Raw genomic sequence first — 24,034 nt, forward strand, 5'->3', positions numbered from 1 at the left:
CCCTGTATAGTGTGAGCTCCCCCCGGTTCGCCTACATATTTGTGTGTACAACATGCGGGGAAGACCTTTTCAGACCTATGCCGTCTGAAGTGTCCTATATACCTCCGCTCTATATTTGGCGGATCACAAATAATGGATGCCCTCCATTTGGATCGTCGCAGCACCGACACAGACAACGACGGTTCTCGCGTCAGTATATAGGTCAGCAATAAAGACGAGTAGAATAACTGCTCGCGCGAGAGAGAAGCAAAGTGATGTAGTGACTACAAAATGAAGAAGACAAATTTCAGTGAAAAAATGAACTCCTTCTTGGAGAACAAAAAAAAGAGGGAGGAAGATTTATCCGTCGAGAAGGAGAAAAAAAAAAAAAATTTCGATAAAAGTAATTTTACCGAACGGCGGAATGACGAATTGGCAAAAAATGATGTGCACGTAATTGCAGGGGGGAAAGTGACACACCGGACGGACAACATTGCACAAGTAATGAGATATGTAGAAGAGCACGCGGAGGGGAGGAGTGCATGCACCTTAGACGAGGAAAACGAATCCAAGGAACAATACGACGATGCGAATGGGGGGGAGAGACAACGCGAAGGAAGCAGAACGCGATATAATCACGCAAGAGATACAGAGAAGATCGAAGGCAACCGCCAAACTGAGCCAACAATCAGCAAAGAAAGCGCAGGACCGAGTGGGGAACACACAGACGAACACTCCCTACACAACGCTATCAGCAGCCCAATGGAAAAAATGAGAAAGCTACGGATAGAGAGCACGCACAGATATTTGAGCAAAGTAGAAGACGATTCTTATAGATTGATAAAGGACTACCGCAAACAGGTCGACACCTGCATAGAGCAAATAAAAAGAGAAACATTTTTAAAGGCGAATTTGCTAAAGACCGAAATGGAGAGCATACTGGCCCAGGTGGAAAGACTCACACAAGAAGGGTTGGAGTTAAAGTGGGAGGGAGATCCATCACAAAGAGAAAAGAACTCAGACGGAAAAATGAAAAATAACCACTTCTATGTTACATACTACACAGTTCTGATGGAGTTAAAACTTTGTGAGAAGTTGATCCCAACAAGTCACAAGGCAGTGGATGCCCCCCAGATGAGCAGCACCCTCCTCATGAAGGACTCGTCAGAAAATACAAAAGAGTGCATACTGAAGGAGATCAAAAAAGAGGTACACAAAAAAAGAGAAATGATCGAAGAGAAATGGGAATGTGTACAAAATCTCTTTACCAACTTGAATGAAAAAATAAAAAAATTTATTTCCCATTTTGAGAAGAAACACGAAAGGGTAATAAAAGGAATGAGTGACAACACTCAACATCTGGAAGAGAAAATGAAGGATAAAATCTTCTTCAGCACAGAGGAGGCTTCCCAACTTATTCGTGCCGAAATGGAAAGGGGAAAACAATTCTTTCTCGACTTTCTCACTCACTTTAATGATTACGTAACCAAGACGTATAATTATGTCTACGACCGATATCACCGATGTGAATATGTCTTCTTCCGCGATATCCTTCACGAGCCGAGTTATCGGGACATCTGCTGCGTCTACTCCACCATCTCGCAAAATTATCTCAACGGGTTATCCACGGACAGAGTTTTGAACCGGCTCATTGCTATGTTCGAAGATAATTACAATGCGGTGTACGCCAGAAGGGTTGGCCTCGCACCTGACGAGTTCTTCAAGGGCTTCTTAGCCGCACAGGAGGGCGGAGCGGCACAGAGGGAAGAAGCGGAGGGGGCAGCAGAAGCAGAGGACGGAACAAACAACGAAGCGGCGAAACACCCCCGACAGCAATGCGTCGACATATACCAGAAGGCGAATCAAAACTACGAGGAGTACCTCACAAGGTACGAGGAGATAAAAACAGGAATGGTCCGCTACAGGGAGGTCGTCCTGCACACGTTCTTCCACTTGGACAATTTCGCCGCTGCCGTGGGGGGAGGAAGAAGAGCAGCATCGGCAGGGGAGGCGGCCAACACAACGGCGACAGCAACAGATGGAGGAGGGCCGCCTTGGAGGGGGGCCCGAAAAAAGGCTCTCCGAAAGTCTTCCCCAAAATGGCCCCGAAAGGCGAAGTGCGCTGAGAAGGCGAAACGGGATGACACTACCTCAGGGGGGGCCCACATGGCACCAGAGCGGGATCCACACGGAGAAGTAAAAAGGGAAGACCACCCAGAGAGGGAACCAAGTATAAGGGAGCATCACAAAGAAGGCAACCTTCCTGAGTTTCACCACATGGAAGAGGACCCAAATGGAGTAACCCAGCAAAATGACGAGCACACTCACGAAATAATCCTCGCACAAGTTCCCAAAGACAGAAGTGTTTTTAAAAAATTGACAAACAACATTCTGACGCATTATAACATGCTGAATTTTCGAGACGATTATTTCATACTATCCTTTTTCTCCATCTTGGAGACGTTAAAAAGTGACATACTGCTCATGAGATCCCACGTTGAAAGGAAAATAAAGGAATTTCTACACCAGTGCAGTCAGCAGAATGGGGTCTTCATCTCCAACTTTGACACACTCCTGAGAGAGTATAACTCTGTTGTGAAGAAATGCCTACAGTGTAAGGACCACTTGAGGATGAGGAAGCTGCTAGCCATTAAGGACCAAGCAAAGAGAAAACTGGAAAGCTATGTAACACACGCGGGAGAAGAAGCTTGCACCATTAATGAGACTCTCTTCGCTGAGTCGAAGCGTCTCTGGGGGGATTTCTTTTTCGCCGCTTTGAGCAAAGCTAAGGTGATAAGCACAGAGAGCGAGTCGCTGTCTCTTCGGAAGGCTAACCGACGATGCGGCATAAATGACACTCCAGGTGAGGGAAAGCACACTGATATAAAGGGCCAACAGAAAACAAACATTAATGAGAATGAAAGGAACATAATCAGACAACTAGTTGGGCAAAAACATTCATACACATACGACGAAGAGACGATTTGGCACCACACCTACATTAGTTATAGGGGTAACATGATGGAGCTGCTACACCCTGCTAGGGATACTGGAGCTGGTCTCGAAAGGGGCGTAAAGGGGAAGACACGGCCTTCTCGAGAAACAGGCAAAAAGACCTCCTACGCAGCGCAGAGAAGAGAAAGCACTATAAAGTCAAACATTGCGCAGATTAGAAGGGATTACATTCAGCAGAAGGGGGAGGAAGCAAAAAGGGGAAACTCCTCTCACCAGGAGGTTAATCCGGGGGGGAATCACTCTGGGGAGACAAGCCATTCACTGCCTCAGCTACCGAAGCTATCTCTACCGGACGAGCTGCTATTCAACGAGGATCTCCTAAAACAGCTCTTCCAGAGGTTTACCTCCACCTACTACCAGCGCTTTAAAGAAATCCTCTTCGAGAACCTGCTAAAGGCGAAAATGAGATCCGAAAGGGAAAGCACAAAATGCTTCCAAAAGATGGAGGCGGACAAGTTGGAAGAGCAGCTCCAAAGAGACGAAGAAAAAATCAAAGAGATAGCCATAAAACTAGAGGAGGAATTTGAAGCAAATAAAAAAACGTTTGACGACGCTTCCAAAAAATTGTCCGAGCTGGTGAAAGAATATGAGCAGGTGACGAAAGAAGACTGGGAGGATTACCGACACTTTAAAGAGACCATCTCTCTGATGGAGAAAATGCTCCAAGAGAACACAGACCAGGACGATCGCAGCCAGGATCAATTCACCGGTAGGTACACCCAACTGCTGGACTCATTCAAAGTTAGCTTCAAATCAATCAAGGAAAAGCTCCTATGTGGTGAAAAAAAACTAAGAGCAGAAATTAAAAAGGTAGAAACGTACTGCACCATGCTCGTTAGGACTGGACAAACCAACGTCGACCTCGATACAATCGAAGCATTTCTGCATAATTCAAATCAGCTTCTTCTTTCCATTGAGAAGAAGAGACAAGACGTCGAAAATGTGTTCAGTGCCAATCAGTATATCTTTAACAACAATTTTCGGGCCATCGCGTCCAGAAGCGCCAACAGGAGCGGGAGCCAATCTGGAACAACACCACCTCCGCCAGACAGACAGATGCTTCACTATCTCATCACAAAGGAGGAGATAAAAAATAACCTCCTCATTTTTTATCTTCTTGTTTATCAGATTAGGGTTTGCATTGGGCAGTCCAGCGGACAAACTGGGGGGGTGCCATATCCCGCGGAGCGCAAAGCTAATCACTCAGCATACACGTCTAAGGCCTCCCTCAAGATGGAGAAGTCGTCAAGGGCGTCCAGGGCAGCAAGCATGGTTATCCCTGTCAGCCCTGTTAGGCCTCTTAGCCCCGTTAGCCGTGTCACTCCTGTCAGCCCTATCAGCCCTGCCAGCCCTGTTCACGGGGCCAACTTGTCCAGCTTCTCCACCCCCCCGCGGACTCACCAGATAAACCTCCAAGACAAATTCACTCACGTGCAAAACTGCATCTATCAAATTGGCACATTCCGAAAAATAGAAAAAAGATACGAGCTGGACTTAGCACGGGAGGACTCCATTGTGAGTAATTTTTCTCTCTCTCGCATGATAGGCCCGCACCTGCCCCACTTGGTGTTCTCCAAAGGTAGCGGGCTGCAAGAGAGCCCAGTAGACTACCTCAGCTTTGGCCTCTTTGATAAGCAGGGGGGATCCAAAGGGGGGGAAGAAGAACAACAAGCGGCGGAAGAACAAGGGGCGAAGAGGATCCACCAAATGGGAAATGAACTGTCCACGGAGGCCTCTTCATCCGAGACGGTTCCACCGGAGAAGTGCACCCCTAAACCAGGCGCTGGGGCAGAAAACGAGACCACCGCCTCCAACACGAAGACAAACGTCAGCAACACAAAAAGAATCACACCCAGTGGGATGAAAGTAAAAGGGAGCGGCAAGGGGGCCTCCGAAATGGGAACGAAAAAGCATACTCGAATCGGCAAGGAGACACACCCACAGGAAGGGAATAACAGCAAGAAAAGCGAACCAAACATCGAGAAAGAACAGCGCCCCGGGAAGGACCACCCCCCTGATGCGTCCTCCTATGCAGAGAATGAAATTATCCGAAGGGACTACCTCGATGTGAAGTTCTTTCTCTACACATGTATGTACATTATCCACCTTATAAGTACGGTAGTGCAAAGAACTCCATCGAAGGGTTTCCCTAAAGAGAGTCAACCGAAATACAACCACTCGCTATTCATCTCATACGACCTTTCACATGTCATATATAAGAATAATATATTGAAGGAAAATTTAAACAAGAAGGAATTCCAACTGACTGACCTAGTGGTGAATAAGAAGGCCATGTCCTCTTTTGTATTTTGTCCCGATCATGTGTCACGCAGAACGGAGCTGATTCATTTGTTTAAATTTGAAAAAAAGACCGTATCGGAACTTTTTGAGAGAACTTTTTCTCAACTTCACGGTCTCCATTCCGTCACTACAAATGATATATATTTTGGGAAGATACACAGCGAGGTAGGGTTCAATACACACCGGTGGGGGATTAAACAGCTCACCCCAAAGGAGTTCATTTCTGCTCAGTGGAAAGAAGCCCTGTGTGCATAATTGAATCCACTCCCCTGTGTATGCCACCGACGCTTACACCACTACGAACGCGACACATGGTATCTGTGACCCTTCCCCGATTTCACCCCCTCATCAGTATGCGAAGGACATGTCCACCCTGGCCACTTACTTGAAAGTCCTGTCAAAGAAAGCTGCCTACTTCACCTTCCGCTGCGTCTATAAGCGCCATGAGTCGCTGTGCACGTAAGCATCCATTCAGAAGGAGTAAAACTCACCTGCAGGGAGACCACCGCGTGGAACCGCAGAACCGTATCACCGTAGAAACATCAGAAAGGAGGATCACTCCAATGCGCACCTCCCATTTTAGCAGAAAGCGTCGCCTCACCACGCGAGCGATAAATCACCCCAGCTTAAACGATATGTCATTTCCATCCCACAGCGAACGAATAAACACCATGCAGAAAAACCTGCTGCAAAAATTTAAAGAATTAAATGAGAGACTCAAAGTTACAGACACAGGGGACAACACAGCTAGCCACGTCAGAAAGAGGAAGGAAGCGATAAAGTGTCTATTCGATTCATACGTTTCAGCGATAAGGGGCCTGTTAACAAATCATCTGAGCTACCTGTACGACAATCTGTGCAACAATGTCATTTTCTTTATTCATGTGTTAATTCTGTTGCCCGCTGGTTCTTCCTCAACTGGAAGCACGTAAAAAAGATGAGAACAGAATGAAAACAAAATGAGAGACAGAAAAAAAAGTAGGCATCTGATCGGTAGGGGTACCCCTGTATATGCATCCCCTCAGGGGGGTCCTTCCATGTGGCAAATTAGAAAAACAGACTAAAATAAAGCAGTCCAATGGAGGCATACATCCCATAGTTTCACGCCAATTTATGCCATCTTGACCTTTCCCGCAACCCATTTTTAGCCCCAGCGGTAAAGACCCTCCCCCAGAGAAGGCCAGCGCAAAAGGGGCGGGAAACGTGACTTTTCTGAAAATCCACCACGTGGACATGTCCGCTGACTGTACGTAATTCTCGCGCCCCTTTGCGAAAAGGGGGCCTGCGCAGAGGAAGCCATGCGCTTCCCTACGAATGGACTTGTGTGCTAGCCCACACATGCATAGGCATCCATATTCACATCCACACGTGCGTTCCCCTCCACACACACACCCGCTAAGACGACCTGAGCGACATCGTCAAAAAGATCGACAAGGCGTACGGCCCCACGGGCCACCACAGACAAGCGGACAGCGGCGCGAAGCAGAATGCCAGCGCGGAGATGCTCTACCTGCCCTACAGCGAGGAAAATCTCTATATTGCTAAAAAATTGGAGCAGTGAGCACGTTTTTTAAAATGGAAAAGAAAAAAAAAAAAGGAGACAAAGGAGAAGAAATAGCCCTCCTCACCCTTGCTGTGAGCACGGGGCACTACGCTCGTTTTTACGCCTTCCCCGTCTGCCTGCATTTCACGCCTGCCCCACTTCCTGCCTCCCCCTCTGCAGCAAAATGAACAAATACGGGGGAAGGCTTTACGCACACATGAGGAAAGCGCTGGACGGGAAGAAAAAGGAAATAATCAAAATAATTTCCAACGATGTGAGGGAGCACCGGAGGTACTACGAGTGAGGGAAACGTTGCGGCCTGGTCAGCCGCGTGCTCCGCTGGATGGCGAGCTACCCCTCGTTGAAAACATCCTTTGCCAGCATGGAGTAAAACTGAATGAGACTATAAATGTGATTAATCTTGTAAGTCAATTTATTGTTTAAGTTTATGAGTAGGTCCATCCCGTAGAGGTTAAGTTTCTCCATGTTGTTTTTGTATATATAGAAGGCGGCTTCACTTTCGGAGAGCTCTTCCTTCGTGTCATTGTTTGACCTAGTGCTGATGTTATTTATGAGAGACAAGTCGTTAATCTTGGATAGAGGGAGAATAAGAGAGCTGTTATTTTTTTTGCTGAAGAAATTTTTTGATACATCGGCCAAATTGTTAAAGGTGGTATGGTGTTGAAAGTACTCGTCCTTTGTCTGGTCACCCTGTTCCTGTTGGTTTTGCATCTTGTTGACGGTCTTCCTAGCCGCGTCATTCCCCCCGCAGGTACCATCCAAGAGGTCTCCATTCATGTCTGTCTCTCTGTGCATGTCCGTGTCCACCCCCCCGGTGCAGAATTTCCTCCCCTTCGTCATATCTAGGACTCCTACTCCGGCCTTAAAAATGGATTCCAAATTTTCAGACAAGTTACATTCAAAATGTACAATTTCGTCTAACTTGTTTTGTATTTCCATGGGGGACAGATTTTCCTGCGAGGGGTTCACATTCACATGCACTTCATCCGAGTGGGGCAGCACCTCTTCCTCATTAGGGTTACTCCCGGGGACATCATTTAAAAGAAGCTTGGATTCTAAGATGGATTTTTCGATTAAACTTTTATTTTCTATACACTTGATAAATAGAGGAAGGTACTTCAAAAATGTGAATATATTCTTCTTTAAATCGTTTTCGCTTTTTTTGGACTCCACCAGGAGGTAATAAATTTCGTCCGTCGTCAGTTCAGCGCAGGGTCTACTATCGTCACTCAGTTCGTTCGTATCATATACAACTTCGATGCTTTGATGATCAACTATTTTTACGTTCTTAATGAAACTCTTTAACTCCTGTGTGTATTGCTTCTTTCCATCTGTTTGATTTTTGTCCTCACCGGGTTTGTTTTCGCCCTTCCCCGACTCTTCGCCGCTTTCCTGTTTTTTTCCATTCCCCTCAGCTACGTTCCGCCCCTTCTCGTCATCTTTCGACTCGTGCCTCTTCCTATACGCCTCGAACTCATTCAGGCTTCTACTCAGCAGAACCAAAAACCTCTTCTGCCACAACACACAAACGTTTAAGCAGAGCAATTTGTTTTTATTCGTCGGCTCGTTCTTCTTAAAATGTTTCCTTAGTATATACTCCACCTTGTCTTCAAATAGGTCACTTATGCTGTCAAAATAAGGTTTATATTTCTCATCGATGAAAACGTAATTGTCCTCTTTGCTTCTCTGTACTCTGCTTGCTGTTTCATTTTGGTTCACCCAGCGGTTCTCCCGTCCGTAGTACTCCATTTTTTTTCTCCTCGATATGCGTCTGTGTGGATGAAGTGGAAAAATCCTGCACGGTGGCTACTCGCCACACATAGCAACGATCTGCTTCCACTTCAGTAAGCCGGGATGCCTCCCACGGACTGGCAACTTCCACCTCTTTGTTTTATATTTTCCCTTTTCTGCGTGGCTAATTTTGCCTCGCTGGAGTATTTCCGTATGTCCGCATGTGCGGCATATGTCTCCCCTGAAGGAGGTTACCGCTCGGGGCCCCTGCGTCACGATGGGGTGGTATGCAGTGGGACGCGCCGCTCTGTCACACTATGCGCCGCGATGCCACACCACAGCAACAGTCCTCGGTACATTTCACTTGCGCGCGAGGGGACAATTTTCCCCGCGTTTTCGCTATCGCGCGGCAGAGCATGTTGGCACACAGGCACATGCGCAGAGACATGTGCAGATAAATGAAAATGGTACACCCTTGCGAGGACTGGAAGGGGAGAAACAAAATATGTAATTTGTTTCCACCTCGGACAAACTCTGCTGCTGCTGATGATGAGAACGAGGCGACTGCTCAACCGTTTGCGCAGTTTTCCGCCGCGGAAAATTCCAGGCAGAAATTTCCGGCAGAAAATTCCCAGCGCAGCACTTTTCATGCACCAATTTTTCGCGCGGCAATTTTGGCGCACGAATTTTCGTCCCCGTTTTTCCGCCTCCACTTTTCATCCCTGGCTCTCGTGTCTACTGGGCCAAAAAGGACTTTCCCATTGGGTTTGCTTGGCCCCTTTTTTTTCAATTTTTACGTAAAGTGAGCCACAGAAGGGAGGAAGCGGTCGCCCTTTATGGTAATCATCCAGTTATTCCCCTCATCTGGGCACTTCTTTGTGTAAATTTATTTTTTCTTTTGCATATATTTTTTTTTTTTTTTTTTTTCCCCCCCCTTGTGTATGCCTCTTGAAAGGCACTCCCAAACGAAGCGGGACAGGGTCAACGACCAAGAAAAGAAGCGACAATGGGAAGCCTCGAAGGAACTCACGTGCGCCAACTGGCAGTGGGCCTGCCCGCAATGGAAGCCAAACGGGGCAATGACGACGAGGATGAGAAAGAAGCAGGGGACGCATATAAAAGGGGCCTCAGGGAAATCCTAACGAGGGTTTACGTGGGGGACTACGAAGACTCAAAGAACATCCTGCTCCTCGGAATCATCGGCATCACGCGTACAGACGGAGGGCATACGACCAGTATGCAGAGTGGCATCGCATCATATAGGCAGTATAGCGAATAGACAATCATGCGATCGAGCCGCATCTTAGTGTCCGCGGGGGGCTAATCAACAGTGTAGGCCACTAATGAAATGGCGACAACCCCCGGTGAACCCCCTCCTTGCCGCAGACATCATTATCGTAAGGTGCAACGAAGAATATCAAATGGCTAGGATAATTTACCCACATGTAAGTCGGTTCTGCTGCAGACAAGTGCATGTATTTCCGTAGGTTCAGCATCTTTGCTCGGCATATGAACCCACACCGTGTTGTGCACCTCCACACATATGCCCCTCTGTGAACCTTTTACCTGCCAATCGGTGCTCTCCCACCCGTACCGACACAGAAGTTCGAATACTACATCATCGACCTGGAGGCAGATTATGACTTCACCCACTGTACGCATTTGAAATTCCTGCTGGACGAGATCCTCTTTGAAAATGGAGAAAATAGGGTCTTCATCCACAGGTATTAAGCAGGACAGAGAGGCGAAAGGGGCATCCCCCGCGGAGTCAGCGAGCCCCACCCCACACGTATTAAAATAACACACGTGTAATGTTCTGTACGAGGAGTAAAAAAAACGGGTTACACATCGCGCCGTCCCGTCACCATTTTTTTCAACCCTACAGCTATATCTCCCTTGAGAAGATTCTGTCCCTGTTGGTATTCTACATTACGACGACGTTAAACCTCGACGTGGAGGACGTCTTGGCCTACGTTAAGAGAATCGTCCCGGATTTTTCGATGAACACAGGTGAGCGATGCATTCTTTTGCTGGTTATTATCACAAAACGAGGTGCGAAGCATAATCACCTTGTCTTCTTATCCCCCTCAGTGTCACCCCTCACATTGTCCATTCCTACAGCAGAGAGCGACAATATCTACTATTTTACGAAGAGGCACATGTTGACTTACTACCCAGGGTACAAAAAAAAAAAAAAAAAAATTAACAGATAAAAACAAATGTCAGACGGAGACTTACATTCGTCTCTCTTTGTTCATAACGGCAAAGCAGTGCTGAAAATGCAGTTGTCAAACATTTCCCCCTTTTTTACAACCCTAGCGAATACACAAGCTACCTCGACGTGCGGGACCAAAAGGGGGGCCCCCAAGTTGCTCTTAAAGAATGAAGCGTGTGATTTGATCCTTCCCGAACGAGGTTAACCACTGCTGCAGCGCGCAAGCAATGGTTTAAAAAAAAAAAGGAACTTGGGTATGGGAGACCATAGAGCAGAAGCATCCTTCGAGAGGGGAGTTAGGGTGGGTGGACCAGTCGAATGGCGTTAATTGGGCTAACCAGGAAAACCGCGCCGCCACTGCAACCGCTCTACAGTTCCACCGCACTGCTAATCCAACCGCTCTACAGCCCTAGCGCCCCTCCCCCGCGTAATCCGCGTATATTTCCTCGATCGCCTTGACCTTCCCCTTTATGTAGGTGTCTAGCTTGTTCCGCTCCACGATTTTCCACTCCTCGCCTTGGAGAAGCCTGGCAATGTCGTCTCTCACCCTGTGCCGCAGATTGCGCAGGTCGTTTTTGATCTTCTCCAACAGCTCCTTCGCTTCTTTCCTTTTCTTTAACTTTACATCCTCCGTCAGTGGAGGGATATGCAACAAAATGTGTTGCCCGTCATTGGACATAGTAGGGTTCCATGTATTGTCCTTGATCTTCAAATGGTAGATAATCCTCTGCGCGTCGCTATTCATATAAGGGAAAAAATATATCACTTTGGCTGACTTCATAACAACCTGGGCTAAATCGGATAAGTTAAAATTTTGCTTCTCTTTCGCGATAACGATGTTGTTAAAAAAATCTACACTTAAATTGTTGTCATATATTTTTTTCATTTTTCTCTCAAACGCTTTAACAATTTCTTGTGCCTTCACGTCATATGCTTCGTAGTCTACCCGCATCGAGGTAGCAACTCTTTCTCCTTCGTCATTCGCTCCATGACTCTGTCTACTCCGTTCACTCGATCCACTTCCGACACTTCCTCCACCCCGTCTCGCCTCGTCTGCTCCTTCCAACTGCTCATCATTCCTCACACCAGAGATTTTCAAAAATCTGCGAAGCTTCTTCGTCTCTTTGTCCACTTTTTCTTTTTGCTTTTTGCTTCCGAATTGAATTTTTTGCACATGGAGAGGGGGAATAAACTGGGCAATTGGGGCGAGGGAAAAGACGTGGTAGCAATCTCTGGGGGTGGCAACCCGAGCTGCTTCCACTAGGAGCTTCCTCATCTGGCTCCCCTCGATAGAGACGCCTACGCTGTGCAGGTCACCAACGCGGTGCTTGTCCTCAAATGGAAGTTCCAATACCAACTAGGGAAGTCTCCAGAATACGAGAACGGCGAAGAGCAGCAGCAGAAGAGGAAGGTGGATAACGACGAGGAAGCCAGGGAAGATCCGTGAAACACCCGCTCATGTGCTTACACTTATGTTTATTCTCGTGAATCCCTATAATCTACATGGGCTTATCTTCCTACGAGCTCAAGGTGCTCCTTCAATTGGGGAGAAATTGGAAACACGAAAAGGCCAGCCTCGCTTCCAAAATGACAGCGCGCATCTACACCGAATGGAAAAAAAAGCGTTTCGATCTAAACCAGTGGCGGAAGTGGAGAACGTAGAGAAAAATACCCTCGTTTAGTGGCCCCGCATGGAGGCTTACAGCAAAATTCTTGATCGACAAGGCGCAAGTGAAAAAAAAAAAGAAACTCATGCAAATTTGTCACCCTTGTTAAAAAAAAAAAAGAAAGATTTTTTACGTCAGCTGCTGCTTCCACTTCGCTCAAACGGTCCAGGGATGAATAAAACAGAGGAAGGGAGGCACATAATTTTTTTTATTTGCTCAAAAGTAAAATTTTTTGCAATCATATATAAGTGCACTTATTTGCGGAAGCGACATACACTATAAGGCGAGTCTGCTACACTATAGTCAGCGCGTGCGTAAGTCATACCTAGTCATCTGATCTTTCCCGCGGAAAAGAAATCCCGCTGGGTCAACCCTTGGAGAAGAGCAGCGGGGGGGCCACCTCTGCCATGTTGTATAATCTCCTCCCAAAATAGTTGTCCCACTTGTATAAACACGCACATGCAGATACACATATACGTATATATATACCCTACTACAAACTGCAACCGTGTGTCAAACGTGCAAATGACGGATGCATTCACTCCCCTAGGTAGTAGATTATTAGCCAAAAGATGAGCTGCCACTTCATTCCTCCACACGCTCACATCATCGACAGAGTGACACCACGCACAGACAACACCTGCTGGGAAACCATCACACCATCGAAGAAAAAAAAGAAGAAAAAAAAACCTTCCATTAATTAACTAATTAATTAATTAATTGTTAAAGCGTTTTAAAAGGGGGTGAAAATATGAATAGGATAATTCTTGTCAAAAGTGAATCATTAAAAGGAATAAGAAGCATAGAAGAAAAAAAAAGGCTCTTAACGTATCAACAATGATCCGCAGTACAGACGAGCCAACGGAGCAGGGGGGGTAGGTGCTCCAGTCCAAATCGAAAAAAAAGGGATCCACCAATTCGTCAGCAAGTTTACAAACTTGGGGAAACTTCAACTCCCTCGCCCTTCCCCCCCTTCGGAAAATCTCAAGCAAAACGCTAGCAACGTTTCAAAAAGGGAAATTCAGAATGAAACTCAGGGGCAAAACTAATGGTAAACACTTAGAGGCAAAATTAAAACACAAATTTTTAAAATGTCCAAGTTCCAGCGACAAACTTGAAAAGAGAGACTTGAAAAGACAAACTTCAAAAGGGAAACTTCAAAAGAGAAAATTAAAAACACAAACTCCGGAGCTCCAAACGGGAAACTGAAAAAACTGCAATTCAGCTAAGCGGTCGGTCGGCTGTCACCCCGAAACGTCTCGCCCATCTGCGCTGAGCCACACCAGCTGTCTCCACAAACGTATGATATAACGTCGAAGCGTTCTTAAGACAACCACCACACAAGAGGACGTATCGCGTGCGTTTCAAATTGTCGAATGGGCCCACAAATTGCGTCCTCGCAAAAGTGTTGCGTACGAGGGGAAGAGGTAAGACACGAACAGACTTCTTTGCCCCCCTGTGTGTATTCTCTGTGTACCACACAACAGCACATATGGCCGCCGCGCTCTCTCTACTACCACACCGCCTCTCTCACTGCATTGGCTGCTTCGCGTTATTCGTGTTGTACAAAGAGAGCAAATTGGACAGGATCTCCTCGTTATCCTTTATCATTTTGAAATTCTTCTCCTCCTTCTTGTTGTTATAGGGCGAGTTAATTCTCCTCTTCCGCGAATTCAGAAGGCCGTACTCCAGGCAGTAGTTCCGAAAAGTCTCCGCCTCGATCTTCGCTTGTGCTAGCCCCAATTTCTTCACACTGAACCCCTTGGTCTTAATGGAGTTATTCAGTATATACTGCACTCGGTATAATTTCTTTGCGTGGTCATAATAAATGCCTTTCGGGAGAGACTGCTTTATCAAAGTGATGTCAATGTCTCCTCCAGTGGATCCACCTCCCCCAGCGTTGTTGTTCTTCTTACCCCCATTGACCACACCTCCTTTTCCCCCCCCCGGCATCTTTGACTCATTGTCGGATAGAACTCCCAACATGCCATCACCCCCTTCTTGAGCACTTGTATCATTATTTTTACTTCCTTTTGTTTTTGCCTTCTTCTTCGAGTACACAGCACCAGCCCCGGTGGTACCGTTTCCTCCATGGCCATAATTAAATCCACTCAGATAGTTCGGATCCAACTTCTCATCTACCATATGGTGGCTATTCCCATACTCGTCTTCCTTAAAGTTCTCATAGTTTTCATTGAATTGGTCATTAAGATTGTTGTAGTTTTCACTGAAGTGATCGTTAATTTTATCATCGTCGTAGTTTTCATTAAACTGGTCGTTAAAGTTATCATCGTCGTAGTAATAGTAGTCATTGTTATTCATAAAGGAGTAGCCCATGTCTCTCTTTTTTTTCTTCTTCCTCGTGTTGTAATCATTTGTTTCTTTTCCTGGACTCTGATACTCCACGTACTTGGAGTTGTCTAGGCCTTCTTCCCCTTCTGTCGCGGTCGCAGAGGTCCCTGCTCTGTTATTACTATTACTATCATTATTATGATTCTCCCCCTCATGGTTGTTACTTTCTGTTGCGCTTTGCTGCTTCCTGCCAAATAGGTTCAGATACTTTTCAAACATTTCAGCCGTGAGATTCTGGCCTAGGTTGTTCTCGCCCTTGTCGTTTGCTACGACGCCGTTGTTGTTAATGCGGTCTTCGTTCAATTCGAGGTAATCTGCTCCTCCCTTCTTATCCCGGCTGCTGCCATCTCCTTGGTGGTTGCACAGATGGCTAACGCCGATCAGATTATTGAGCGCACTACCACTCGCATGGTTGAAATCCTCGTCATCCAGTGCAAACGCACCATCGCCAGAGGCGCCTCTCTGACCGCTCTTCCTGGGCGTCCGTTGCTGTTGCCGCTGTTGCTGCTTGTGTTGCTTCTTCTGCTGCTGTTTCTGCTGCTTCCCCTTCTTCTGGTTCTCCTTCTCATCCTTCTCGTACTGAACCATGATCGACCTCAGGTAATTCTCGTACTCACCGTTCGCGCTCCTGGCGTTCGGATTCCTGCCCTTAAAGTAGGCCAGCCCCTCGGTCTGTTCCTCTTCCTCGAATCCGTTTGCCATACCCACAGACTCCACATTGTCTGTGATCACTCGGGCGCCACTGCTAACCCCTTTTGCGGCATCGTCTCTCTCCTTGGCAAAAGTTAAGAACTTCTGGATGTCCTGAAAAAATATATTGGGGAAATTGTTACTGAGCGGGGACTCTCCTCCCCTGTCGCCAACTCCGTTCTTCCCCTTCTTCATCTTCGATATGCCATTCGTGATGGCACCACCACTTTGGGGCCCTCCGTTTTCGGCATAGTTCTTATTCATGGACAACGTGCCGTGTCCGAGTCCGACTCCTACCCCCGCTCCGTTTGCCGCGGTTGCACTGATTCCTCCGATTGATCTTATATCGTCCATTCCGTCCATTCCTCCCACCGCGAACTCATTATTCCCGCTGGCATACTTGACAAACGCGGAGAGGCTGTCGCCAATGTTGCCACCGTTTAGTAACAAATTGCTGCCATCCTGGGGGTCATCCAAAATGGTCCCTTCGCTTCCCTTTCTTCCAATGTCATCCAGCATATTCGCCACGTCCAACATGGGTATCTTTTTTCGTTTCTCTCCGTTTACACCCTTTCTCATAACCGAATGGAACTCCTTCTTATCGAACTTCATCTTCTTCCCCTTCTTTTGAATGCCATTGAGGTGGGGAAAATTATTTACATTGTCCTTCTGCTGCTGCAGCATCAGGAGCAGCTCATTCTTAACGCCGTCTAACGTGCTGTATGGGTCTGCGCCTTCGCCCGCGTTTCCCTTGCTTCTAGGACCCATGTCCAAGCCCAGCTTGCCTGGGGACAGCCCATTCTCTGTCTTCACTCCGTTCAAGGTGGCCCTAAATGGGTCGTCCTCCTTTCCGTCCTTGTTATGCAGCATATTCAGGATCGCCTGTAAGTTTCTCGATACCGCGTCACAGTCGCCATTACTATTGTTCTTTCCTGGGCTGTGGTTTACCCCTGTACTACCTCCACCCACCATTAAGTCGTAGCCGCCCCTGTTACGCTCTTCCTCGTTCGCGCTCTGGATCTCTTTCAGAATTCTCTTATTGAACACACCTCCAAGGTTCTCCAAATTATTCACGTTCTCTAAAGTGGGGATATGGGCCTGGGCACCACCCCCTAGGTAGTAGTCCTTCAATTCGCCATTAAGTTCCATCTTATAACTCCTGTCCTGGTTAGGGCTACTCTTCATGCGTTTGCTTCTCCTCGCGGCGAGGGTCTCTCCACTTTCTTCGCCACCGTCAAGCAGCGGCTGCGGGTATGGGTCATCCTGTGAGTATTCCTGTGAGTGTTCCTGTGAATCCTCCTGTGTTTGTTCCTCTGACTGTTCCTGTGAGTTTCCCTCCTCTATCTGCTTCATCGAACTGCTGTCCACCTTCCCATTTACAAAGAGAAAGTTCTCATTATTTCCTACCATGTCCTCCATACCTGGGTTGTTATTCTCCCAGTCGCCCTTGTCATGGATGTTCTGATTTTCTTTATTCTTCGTCACGAATTCTTGCAGAATCGAAATGTCAATCTCGTTGGCCTTGTTATTATTCAGGAAGTTGAAAGTGCTGGAGGCCGTATTGTTCCTGGTGGAATATCTATTAACATTCGAACTTCCCACTCCACTGCCGCGACCGCTACCAACACCGGCAACCCCGCCGTAGTAGTTGTCACTGGAGTCTTTGCTTGATCCGTCCATGAACCCTTTACCATTTCTCTCCACGCCATTCGTTTTCTCCTTCAATCGATTCAGATTCAAAGAACTCGTTTTTAACTCCTTATGCGGGGTTCCATAATTCGTTGCGTTGTTATTGGTGTTATTCGCACTGCTAGCATATTTCTTGTTGTAAAAGTAGGAGGAACTGACGTACTCAGGATTCAACCATTCGCTCTTGACAGGTATGTTTCCGACGTCACATCGGTACAGAATGCACTGCTTTCTCGCCTCCTCCAGGGTGTTGTAATGAATCAAGCTAAACCCTTTCGTCTTAAACTTCCCATTTTCCTTCCACTGGCATCTCCAGAGCTTTCGCGCAGAGTCGAAGTATACCCCTGTTGGGAGGGGACCCATAGGGATCAATGAATCATCGTGGACGTTGCCACCCATAGCATTGTTGCCCAGGGCAGCACTGTTATTCATGTCGCTCTTATTGCTGCTACACAGATTGCTAAAATTTTTCACACTGGACAGGTTATTACTCTTGGCTCTCTTATTTCCATGCTTCCTCTTCTTAATGAGCGAGATGTCATTGTCACTCGTGTTCTTTTTATCCTCCTGGTGTCCGTAATGATCGTAATATTTACTTCCCCTTCCGAAGGTGGTATTCGAGACGCTTCTCTTCTCACCAATGTTGTGAAACTTGTCCTTCCCGGACAGCAAATTTTTGTCTCCCATGAAGTAGTCGTAGTACTCGTTTGGCTTGATTTCCCTTCTGCTCCTTTCAAAGCCGAACACTTTGTGTCTCGTGCTGGAGGGCGCGTCCAGGTATGCATTCGCGCCGCCACCACCGATAAGCTCATTCCCCAGACGGTAAGGATCGCCATTCCCGCCGAATGCGTAATTCACGTCGTAACTACCAAAACCCAGGTGTTCTAGATTGTTCAGGCCGTCCTCCACACCCCCACCGATGTTCAATAGCGCGCTGTACCCAAGGGCCTCCGACTGTCCTCCTTCAATTTCACTCAGCCCCAAGTACGCATTCCGTCGGTTACTTTTCACTCTGTCGTAATTCGGGATGCTCGAATATTTTAAGTTCCCATTTGTCAACAACACATTCGCGGACGAATCCACCAGGCTCTCCGCTCCGCCTATAATCAAATGGTCCACGTAAAAATCTTTATCGATTCCTCGGCTGTTCCCCACATGGACGTTCATATTTAAGTTCCCATTTTGTAGCTCATTATTGCACGCAGCTAGGGATAGGAGCCCACCTTCGTACAGATGGCTTGGAATAGCATCCCCAAGAGGAGAAGCAAACAGACCACCACTGACTGGACCAGTGACTAGACCACTGACTCCACCAGTGACACCTAGCGCATGGTTATTCGCCACCCCGCCCTGCGTCAACATCGCGCCCTTCTTACCATCCCCCAAATGGTTCATATTCATCAAGTAGTCACTAAACGTTACGTACTTCAAAAAGGTCTCATTCTGATACTGGAAGTTATCGTCCATGTATAAGAACATGAAGGTGTGTGGCTCGTGCGGGAACAGAGTGTACAATATTTCCGACTCGTGTAGATTTCTCGGGAAAATTGTATTACTCAGAAGAATAAACTTTTTGTAAATGATGTCGTGTACCATTGAAATGTACTTGATCTTGATCTTATTCTTCTTCTGGCAGAAAAGGTTCATTAAATTGCTCTTGTACGTTTTCTCTAGCAATTTGCTGTAAATGTACTTCTCGTCGTCGTTGATGTTGTCGCCGTCGTTCTCGTTCCCGTTCTCACTGTTTTGGCGCGACCTGCGGGGCTTTTTGCTTCCCTTGTAATTTCTGAACAGCTTGCTCATCTTGTGCTTGCCCCTCCTCAAGGTGTAACCGGCGCCGTCACCTCCGGAAATGTCGCCACCCATACTACCAGCCGTGCCACCATTCTTCCTGGTGCCTCTCAACTTCAACGACCTCATCTTCCTACCCTTCTTCTTCCTCTTCTTCGTGCTGCTGCAGCTGCTGCCACTATCCTGTATTGTGGTGTTTTCATATAAATTGTAGAAAAACCACCAATATGGTTCTATTAACCCCTTTTTGTTCATCAATTTGTAGAGCATCCTACTCCTCCCCTTGTTCCTTCTCCTCAGCTTTATCCTAGAGGCGTACTCCTCGGAAGAGTTGTTATCCGTCGACTGCGCATTGTTGCTGCGGAGGTGATACTTACGCTTCCCCGTCAAATGGGATGTCCCGCTAAAATCGCTGGCATTCGAGTAGTACTCCTTTTTGTGATTATTTAAATTCCCTACCTTGTTGTTATCCGCCGATGAGCTGTAGTATTTTATGCTGAAGGGTTCCCCCGCCGTTACACTTCCCCCGACTTCGTTGCTGTTAGCAGCGGCACCACGGATTGTGACTCTAACTCCGCCTTTCGACATGGCAAAGTTTTTTTTTTTCTGTCGACTTCTCAACGATAGGGAGGTATTATCCAAGTTATAACTAACCTTCTTTTTATTCCTTAATTTGTTTTGCAAGTATGCCTCATTTTCGTACTTCTCCTTCCTGAGGAACAAATCGTTGTATGGGTGGTATACCTGCAGGAGATTGCTGGGGTCGCTGTCAGATGAGTGCTTTGCCTTCGCCTCTGCTTCCTCTTGTGGATGGTCGTTGGGGCCCAGGAGGGTGACGTGACAGTTCGTGTTCGTTTCGTCGCCGAAGTTGCCTCCGAATTTGCCACCCAAATCTCCGCCCACCCCGTTGTACACATGGCTGTACCCGCCGCGCGAGGCGCCCACGTGCAGGGGGGAGGGGCTGCTGTTCCACGCGTCCTCGTTCTTCTGCTGGATTTGCTGCTTCATATGCTGCTCGTCCGTCCTGCACTCCACCGCACCGCTGACAGTCCCAGCGAGATACTTCTCCAGCCCCTTCGGTGTGCCCTCATTCTCGGAAGCCCCGAAGTTGTCACACAAACTTATGGGCTCGGAAAACTTCTTCATTCGATACATGGCCTTGTCCAGATCCAGCGTAATGACCTTCGTGTTCAAGACGCCAATGTAGAGACTGACCCTCAGAAGAACCAACTTAAACAAATTGAAGATACACTTCTCGGTAAATAAACTTGCCTGATAATATTCGTGCAAAACACACAACACATTGTCAATAACCTTATTCTCGTAGTCCACCAGATACTTCAACGTTTTCTCATTCGAGTCTTTCTCTAACGTAAGGGAGTAATTATACTTCTCCTGCTTTTTCCATTCATCACATTTTGCCTCTCCATCCATAATTTTGCACACATAATATTCATACGCAAAAATGTCCGGAACCCACCTTATGCCAATCATATACCTATTAATGCACTTTATGTTACTCTGCAGCAGGTATTGTATGTACCCTTCGGCAATTTTGTGATTCTTCTTAACGTACTGATCAAATTTGGTAAACTTAATAAATACAAATTTGTTCAATTCGTATATATAGTCCGGGATGTCATCCATCATTTGATCCTCTTCAGACAAGTGGTTCACTATAATTACGTCGTTCCTGAAGAATTTCTTATTCATGTATATATTTTCAAAGCAGTCGTATAGGTATGAATTTATGTATACGTTGTTTCGTATAAACTGGATAATTTTTCTCCTATAGCTGATGGTCATTTTTTTTGCCTTCCCTTCGTTCATTTGAGGGGTTGCCTCCCTGTCGGTGGGGATGATTGCTAGCGCGCTGCACTTCTTCTCCATCTCCTCCGGTATCTTGGGCTTCGTCGTTTTGCCAGCGTCACCGTTACTGCTCCTTCCGCCGCCAAGGTTATTCCCCTCCTCTTCCAACAACTCCTGCTTCACTGGTGTCTCCTGTGTCGCGTAATCGGAGCTTAACAGGTAGTCCCCGGTGTGCTCCAATTTGCACATCGCAGGCTGGCTCTCCTCCTTGTTGCAGCTTGCGTAGGTGCCGCCTTCCTTCTTGGGGCCTTCGCTTTCCCCCTCCTCCTTCGCCTCGTTCTTCGGATTTACTTCGCCATTCTCATCCATCCTCACACTGCATGCTCTCGCCGTTGGCATCTTCGCCAAAGAATCGCTGTTCGCCGATTCGCTGTTACTATTCGCATTCGGCCCGGTGCTGCCGCTTTCGCTCTTCACATTATTTCCCCCGTAATGGGTACTTCCCCCACAGCCGCCGCTATTACTACTGCTGCCGCTGCTGGAACTTCTCCTCAGCATAAACTGCATCGTGTTTTCCCCGTCGCCCTGCTCCATACTGTCAAGCGCATCGCCATCCATGTACTCGTACTCATGCATCATATCCTGCACGTTCTCAAAAATGAAGATCTTCGACTTTATGCACCTATCATACTTTATTTTTACCAAAAAGACCAGCTTATTTCCCGTCGAGTCGTCACATCTGGGAAGGATCTTTCTCATGTCGTCCATCTTATGCAGGTAGTATATCTTTATGTTGCTTAAAAATTTGATGTACTTCTCCGTGTCCGTGTTAAAAACGACATTGTCCAAGTCTATGTTGAGATACTCATAGGTGCAGAGCTTGTCATCGTATAAATTCTCCGAGCTGTAACTTTCGTAACTTAGCGAATTTACGTCTATATTTTCCAAATCGTTACTGTCGTTTTCGTAATTCTGACTAATTGGAAGTTCACTGTAGAGGGGCTGTTCACCTCTGCGGGCGTTTTCAGCCATTCGTCGTTCGTCACTAAACCGCCCATTGCTTCTTCTGGCGGAGCAGTCTGAGCTGTTTTGACTCCTCGTGCCGAACTTGTTCTTCGCGCTGCTCTCGCCCCCGCTGCGACTGCAGAGGCTGTTGTCGCTGTCTTGGTTCTCATTATTTGGATCATTATTTGGCTCAGTATTTGGCTTATCATTCGGCTCATTATTGGGGTCATTATTTGGTTTATCATTTGGCTCATTATTGGGCTCATTATTGTGTTTATCATTCGGCTCATTATTGGGCTCATTATTTGGTTTATCATTTGGCTCATTATTGGGTTTATCATTTGGCTCATTATTGGGTTTATTATTCAGCTCGTCCCCGTTGTCGTCGTCACGGAGCCGACTGCTGCACGCGCCGCTGCTGTTATTGTTTACGTCATTGTCATTATAATTCTCCGTGCCGAAGTTGAAAAAGTTTCCCTGGTAGCTCTCACAATTGGTGCTGTTGTTGTAGTCCATATTCTTCTTGGAGTCATAGGCGTCGTTGCTCTCGTGCTGGCTGCCGTTCGAGCATTCGCAACAGTCTCCGCAGTTGCTTCCCTTGTTGATATTGGCGTCTTCCCCATTACAAACTACATCCTCGTCTGCTTCATCATTCTCCGCTTCGCCTCCCGCGCTCCTCATCTTCTCCAATTTCTTCTCCTTCTTCTTCAAGGTCTTTCTCAAAATCTGGAGGTACTTTTCCGCAATAAATTTCGCAAGGTTGAACGAGATGTTCTTATTCACTGGCACCTTTTTTACTATGTTAGCTTTCTTCGTAACTTTGTTGTACTTCAAAATGAGGAAATGTGGGGGGGGGCCCTCGAACCGCAGAATGTAGGAGTACCGAGGAAGACCTCTGCACGGTGTATTCGTGCTGTTACTCCTGCATCCATCTTTGTTACCACTGGGGTTGTTGCGCCTCCCTGGATTCCTAAAATCACTGGCATGATTGCCATGGCTAATGCCACTGCTAACGTTATTTACAGCGGCGTGGTCACTACTACCATTACTGTTGACGGTGTTATAATTGACGGACAGGGAACTGCAATACTTTGTGAAATTATCACTCAGCGGATGCAGATCTTCATTTATGTCCTTTTCGGAGAAGAAGAAGCGGCTGCTGTAAAAATTCGGCTCAAAGGGAATTCTGTACTTTTTTATGCTTTTTCTGGTGCACTTATTGTCGACACTCGTGATCTTTATCTTCTTCAAAAATACATTGTCGTACGAATTGGTTCTAAAAAAAAGGTTATTCGTGTTACAATCCTTGAGTTTTACTTCGCAGGACTTTTCGGGCGAGCGGCAACCGTTTCCGTTACCGTTACCGTTACCGTTGCTGCTATCATTCCCGTTACTGCTATCATTCCCGTTACTGCTGTCATTCCCGTTACTGCTGTCATTCCCGTTACTGCTGCCATTCCCGTTACTGCTGTCGCTCCTGTTACTGATGTCGTTTCCATTTCTACTGCTATTGTTGTTGTCATCATCATCGTAGTGCTTATACTCCGCGTCGTAATCGTAATTCATAAAATTCATGGACACCCGCTTGTAGTAGTACACGCCCATGTCGCCTTGACTCTTGTGATCGCTCTGGTTTATGTCCCCATAGCTATTCCAGAAGTAGTAATTGTAGGTGTTCAGTAGAATGTCCTTTCGGTCTTGCTCGAAGGACGCCTTCATCTCCTCGGGTTTGAAATCCTTTATTTGTGTGCAGTTATTCACGTTAACTTTCGCGCTCCTATTCATCCTGTCAATGGCGCGCATGGGAGGAGTGCCGCTGTTCACAGGGCCGCTGAGGTCGGCGTTGTTGTAGACATACGTGGTCCTATTGTCATTTTCACTAAAGTTGGCGACCACCCCGCCGCTCCCGGTGGCATTCACATGCGCATTTGCGCTCTCGTTTGCCAAGAGCTGCTCATACGCCGCAGGGTCCCTGCTACTCATTTTCACGTCACCGCTGCCGCAAATTTCAACGTTTGTATTTAAATCGTAGGACGACTTACAATACAAGTTATTATTATTGATTGCACTTTTAACATGCACCGTTTCTTCCGCATTGATGTTCATTTCATCTTTGTAACGTTGTATTGTGCCTTCTTCCTTTGGGTCTTCCAAATTTATTTCATTTTTCGTGTTCCGTATGTGTACACAAGGTAACATACTACACTTGAGACTACAACTAGTCAT

At 46.8% G+C, this 24,034-nt stretch overlaps 5 protein-coding genes across 5 annotated transcripts; 2 read left to right on the plus strand and 3 right to left on the minus strand.

Moving 5' to 3' along the window:
* Window positions 1-270: 270 nt before the first annotated feature.
* On the plus strand, window positions 271-7,142 carry C922_04512 (hypothetical protein; the record flags this gene model as incomplete). The annotated part of the gene is made up of 6 exons (XM_008820095.1): window positions 271-5,460; window positions 5,648-5,754; window positions 5,951-6,223; window positions 6,444-6,541; window positions 6,696-6,852; window positions 7,019-7,142. 6 exons carry the CDS (start codon window positions 271-273, stop codon window positions 7,140-7,142), a joined length of 5,949 nt encoding a protein of 1,982 aa, XP_008818317.1.
* Window positions 7,143-7,189: 47 nt separating this feature from the next.
* On the minus strand, window positions 7,190-8,608 carry C922_04513 (hypothetical protein; the record flags this gene model as incomplete). Its single annotated transcript, XM_008820096.1, has 1 exon — window positions 7,190-8,608. The coding sequence occupies one exon, from the start codon at window positions 8,606-8,608 to the stop codon at window positions 7,190-7,192; it is 1,419 nt and encodes a 472-aa protein (XP_008818318.1).
* A 1,042-nt stretch (window positions 8,609-9,650) lies between these two features.
* Window positions 9,651-10,976, plus strand: C922_04514 (hypothetical protein; the record flags this gene model as incomplete). Its single annotated transcript, XM_008820097.1, has 6 exons — window positions 9,651-9,801; window positions 9,977-10,035; window positions 10,193-10,314; window positions 10,476-10,600; window positions 10,715-10,769; window positions 10,910-10,976. The coding sequence occupies 6 exons, from the start codon at window positions 9,651-9,653 to the stop codon at window positions 10,974-10,976; spliced, it is 579 nt and encodes a 192-aa protein (XP_008818319.1).
* A 238-nt stretch (window positions 10,977-11,214) lies between these two features.
* C922_04515 (ribosome recycling factor) lies at window positions 11,215-12,081 on the minus strand (the record flags this gene model as incomplete). Its single annotated transcript, XM_008820098.1, has 1 exon — window positions 11,215-12,081. The coding sequence occupies one exon, from the start codon at window positions 12,079-12,081 to the stop codon at window positions 11,215-11,217; it is 867 nt and encodes a 288-aa protein (XP_008818320.1).
* A 1,921-nt stretch (window positions 12,082-14,002) lies between these two features.
* On the minus strand, window positions 14,003-24,034 carry C922_04516 (hypothetical protein; the record flags this gene model as incomplete). Its single annotated transcript, XM_008820099.1, has 1 exon — window positions 14,003-24,034. The coding sequence occupies one exon, from the start codon at window positions 24,032-24,034 to the stop codon at window positions 14,003-14,005; it is 10,032 nt and encodes a 3,343-aa protein (XP_008818321.1).

Source organism: Plasmodium inui (assembly GCF_000524495.1).
Source record: "Plasmodium inui San Antonio 1 unplaced genomic scaffold supercont1.24, whole genome shotgun sequence".
NCBI lineage: Eukaryota > Apicomplexa > Aconoidasida > Haemosporida > Plasmodiidae > Plasmodium > Plasmodium inui.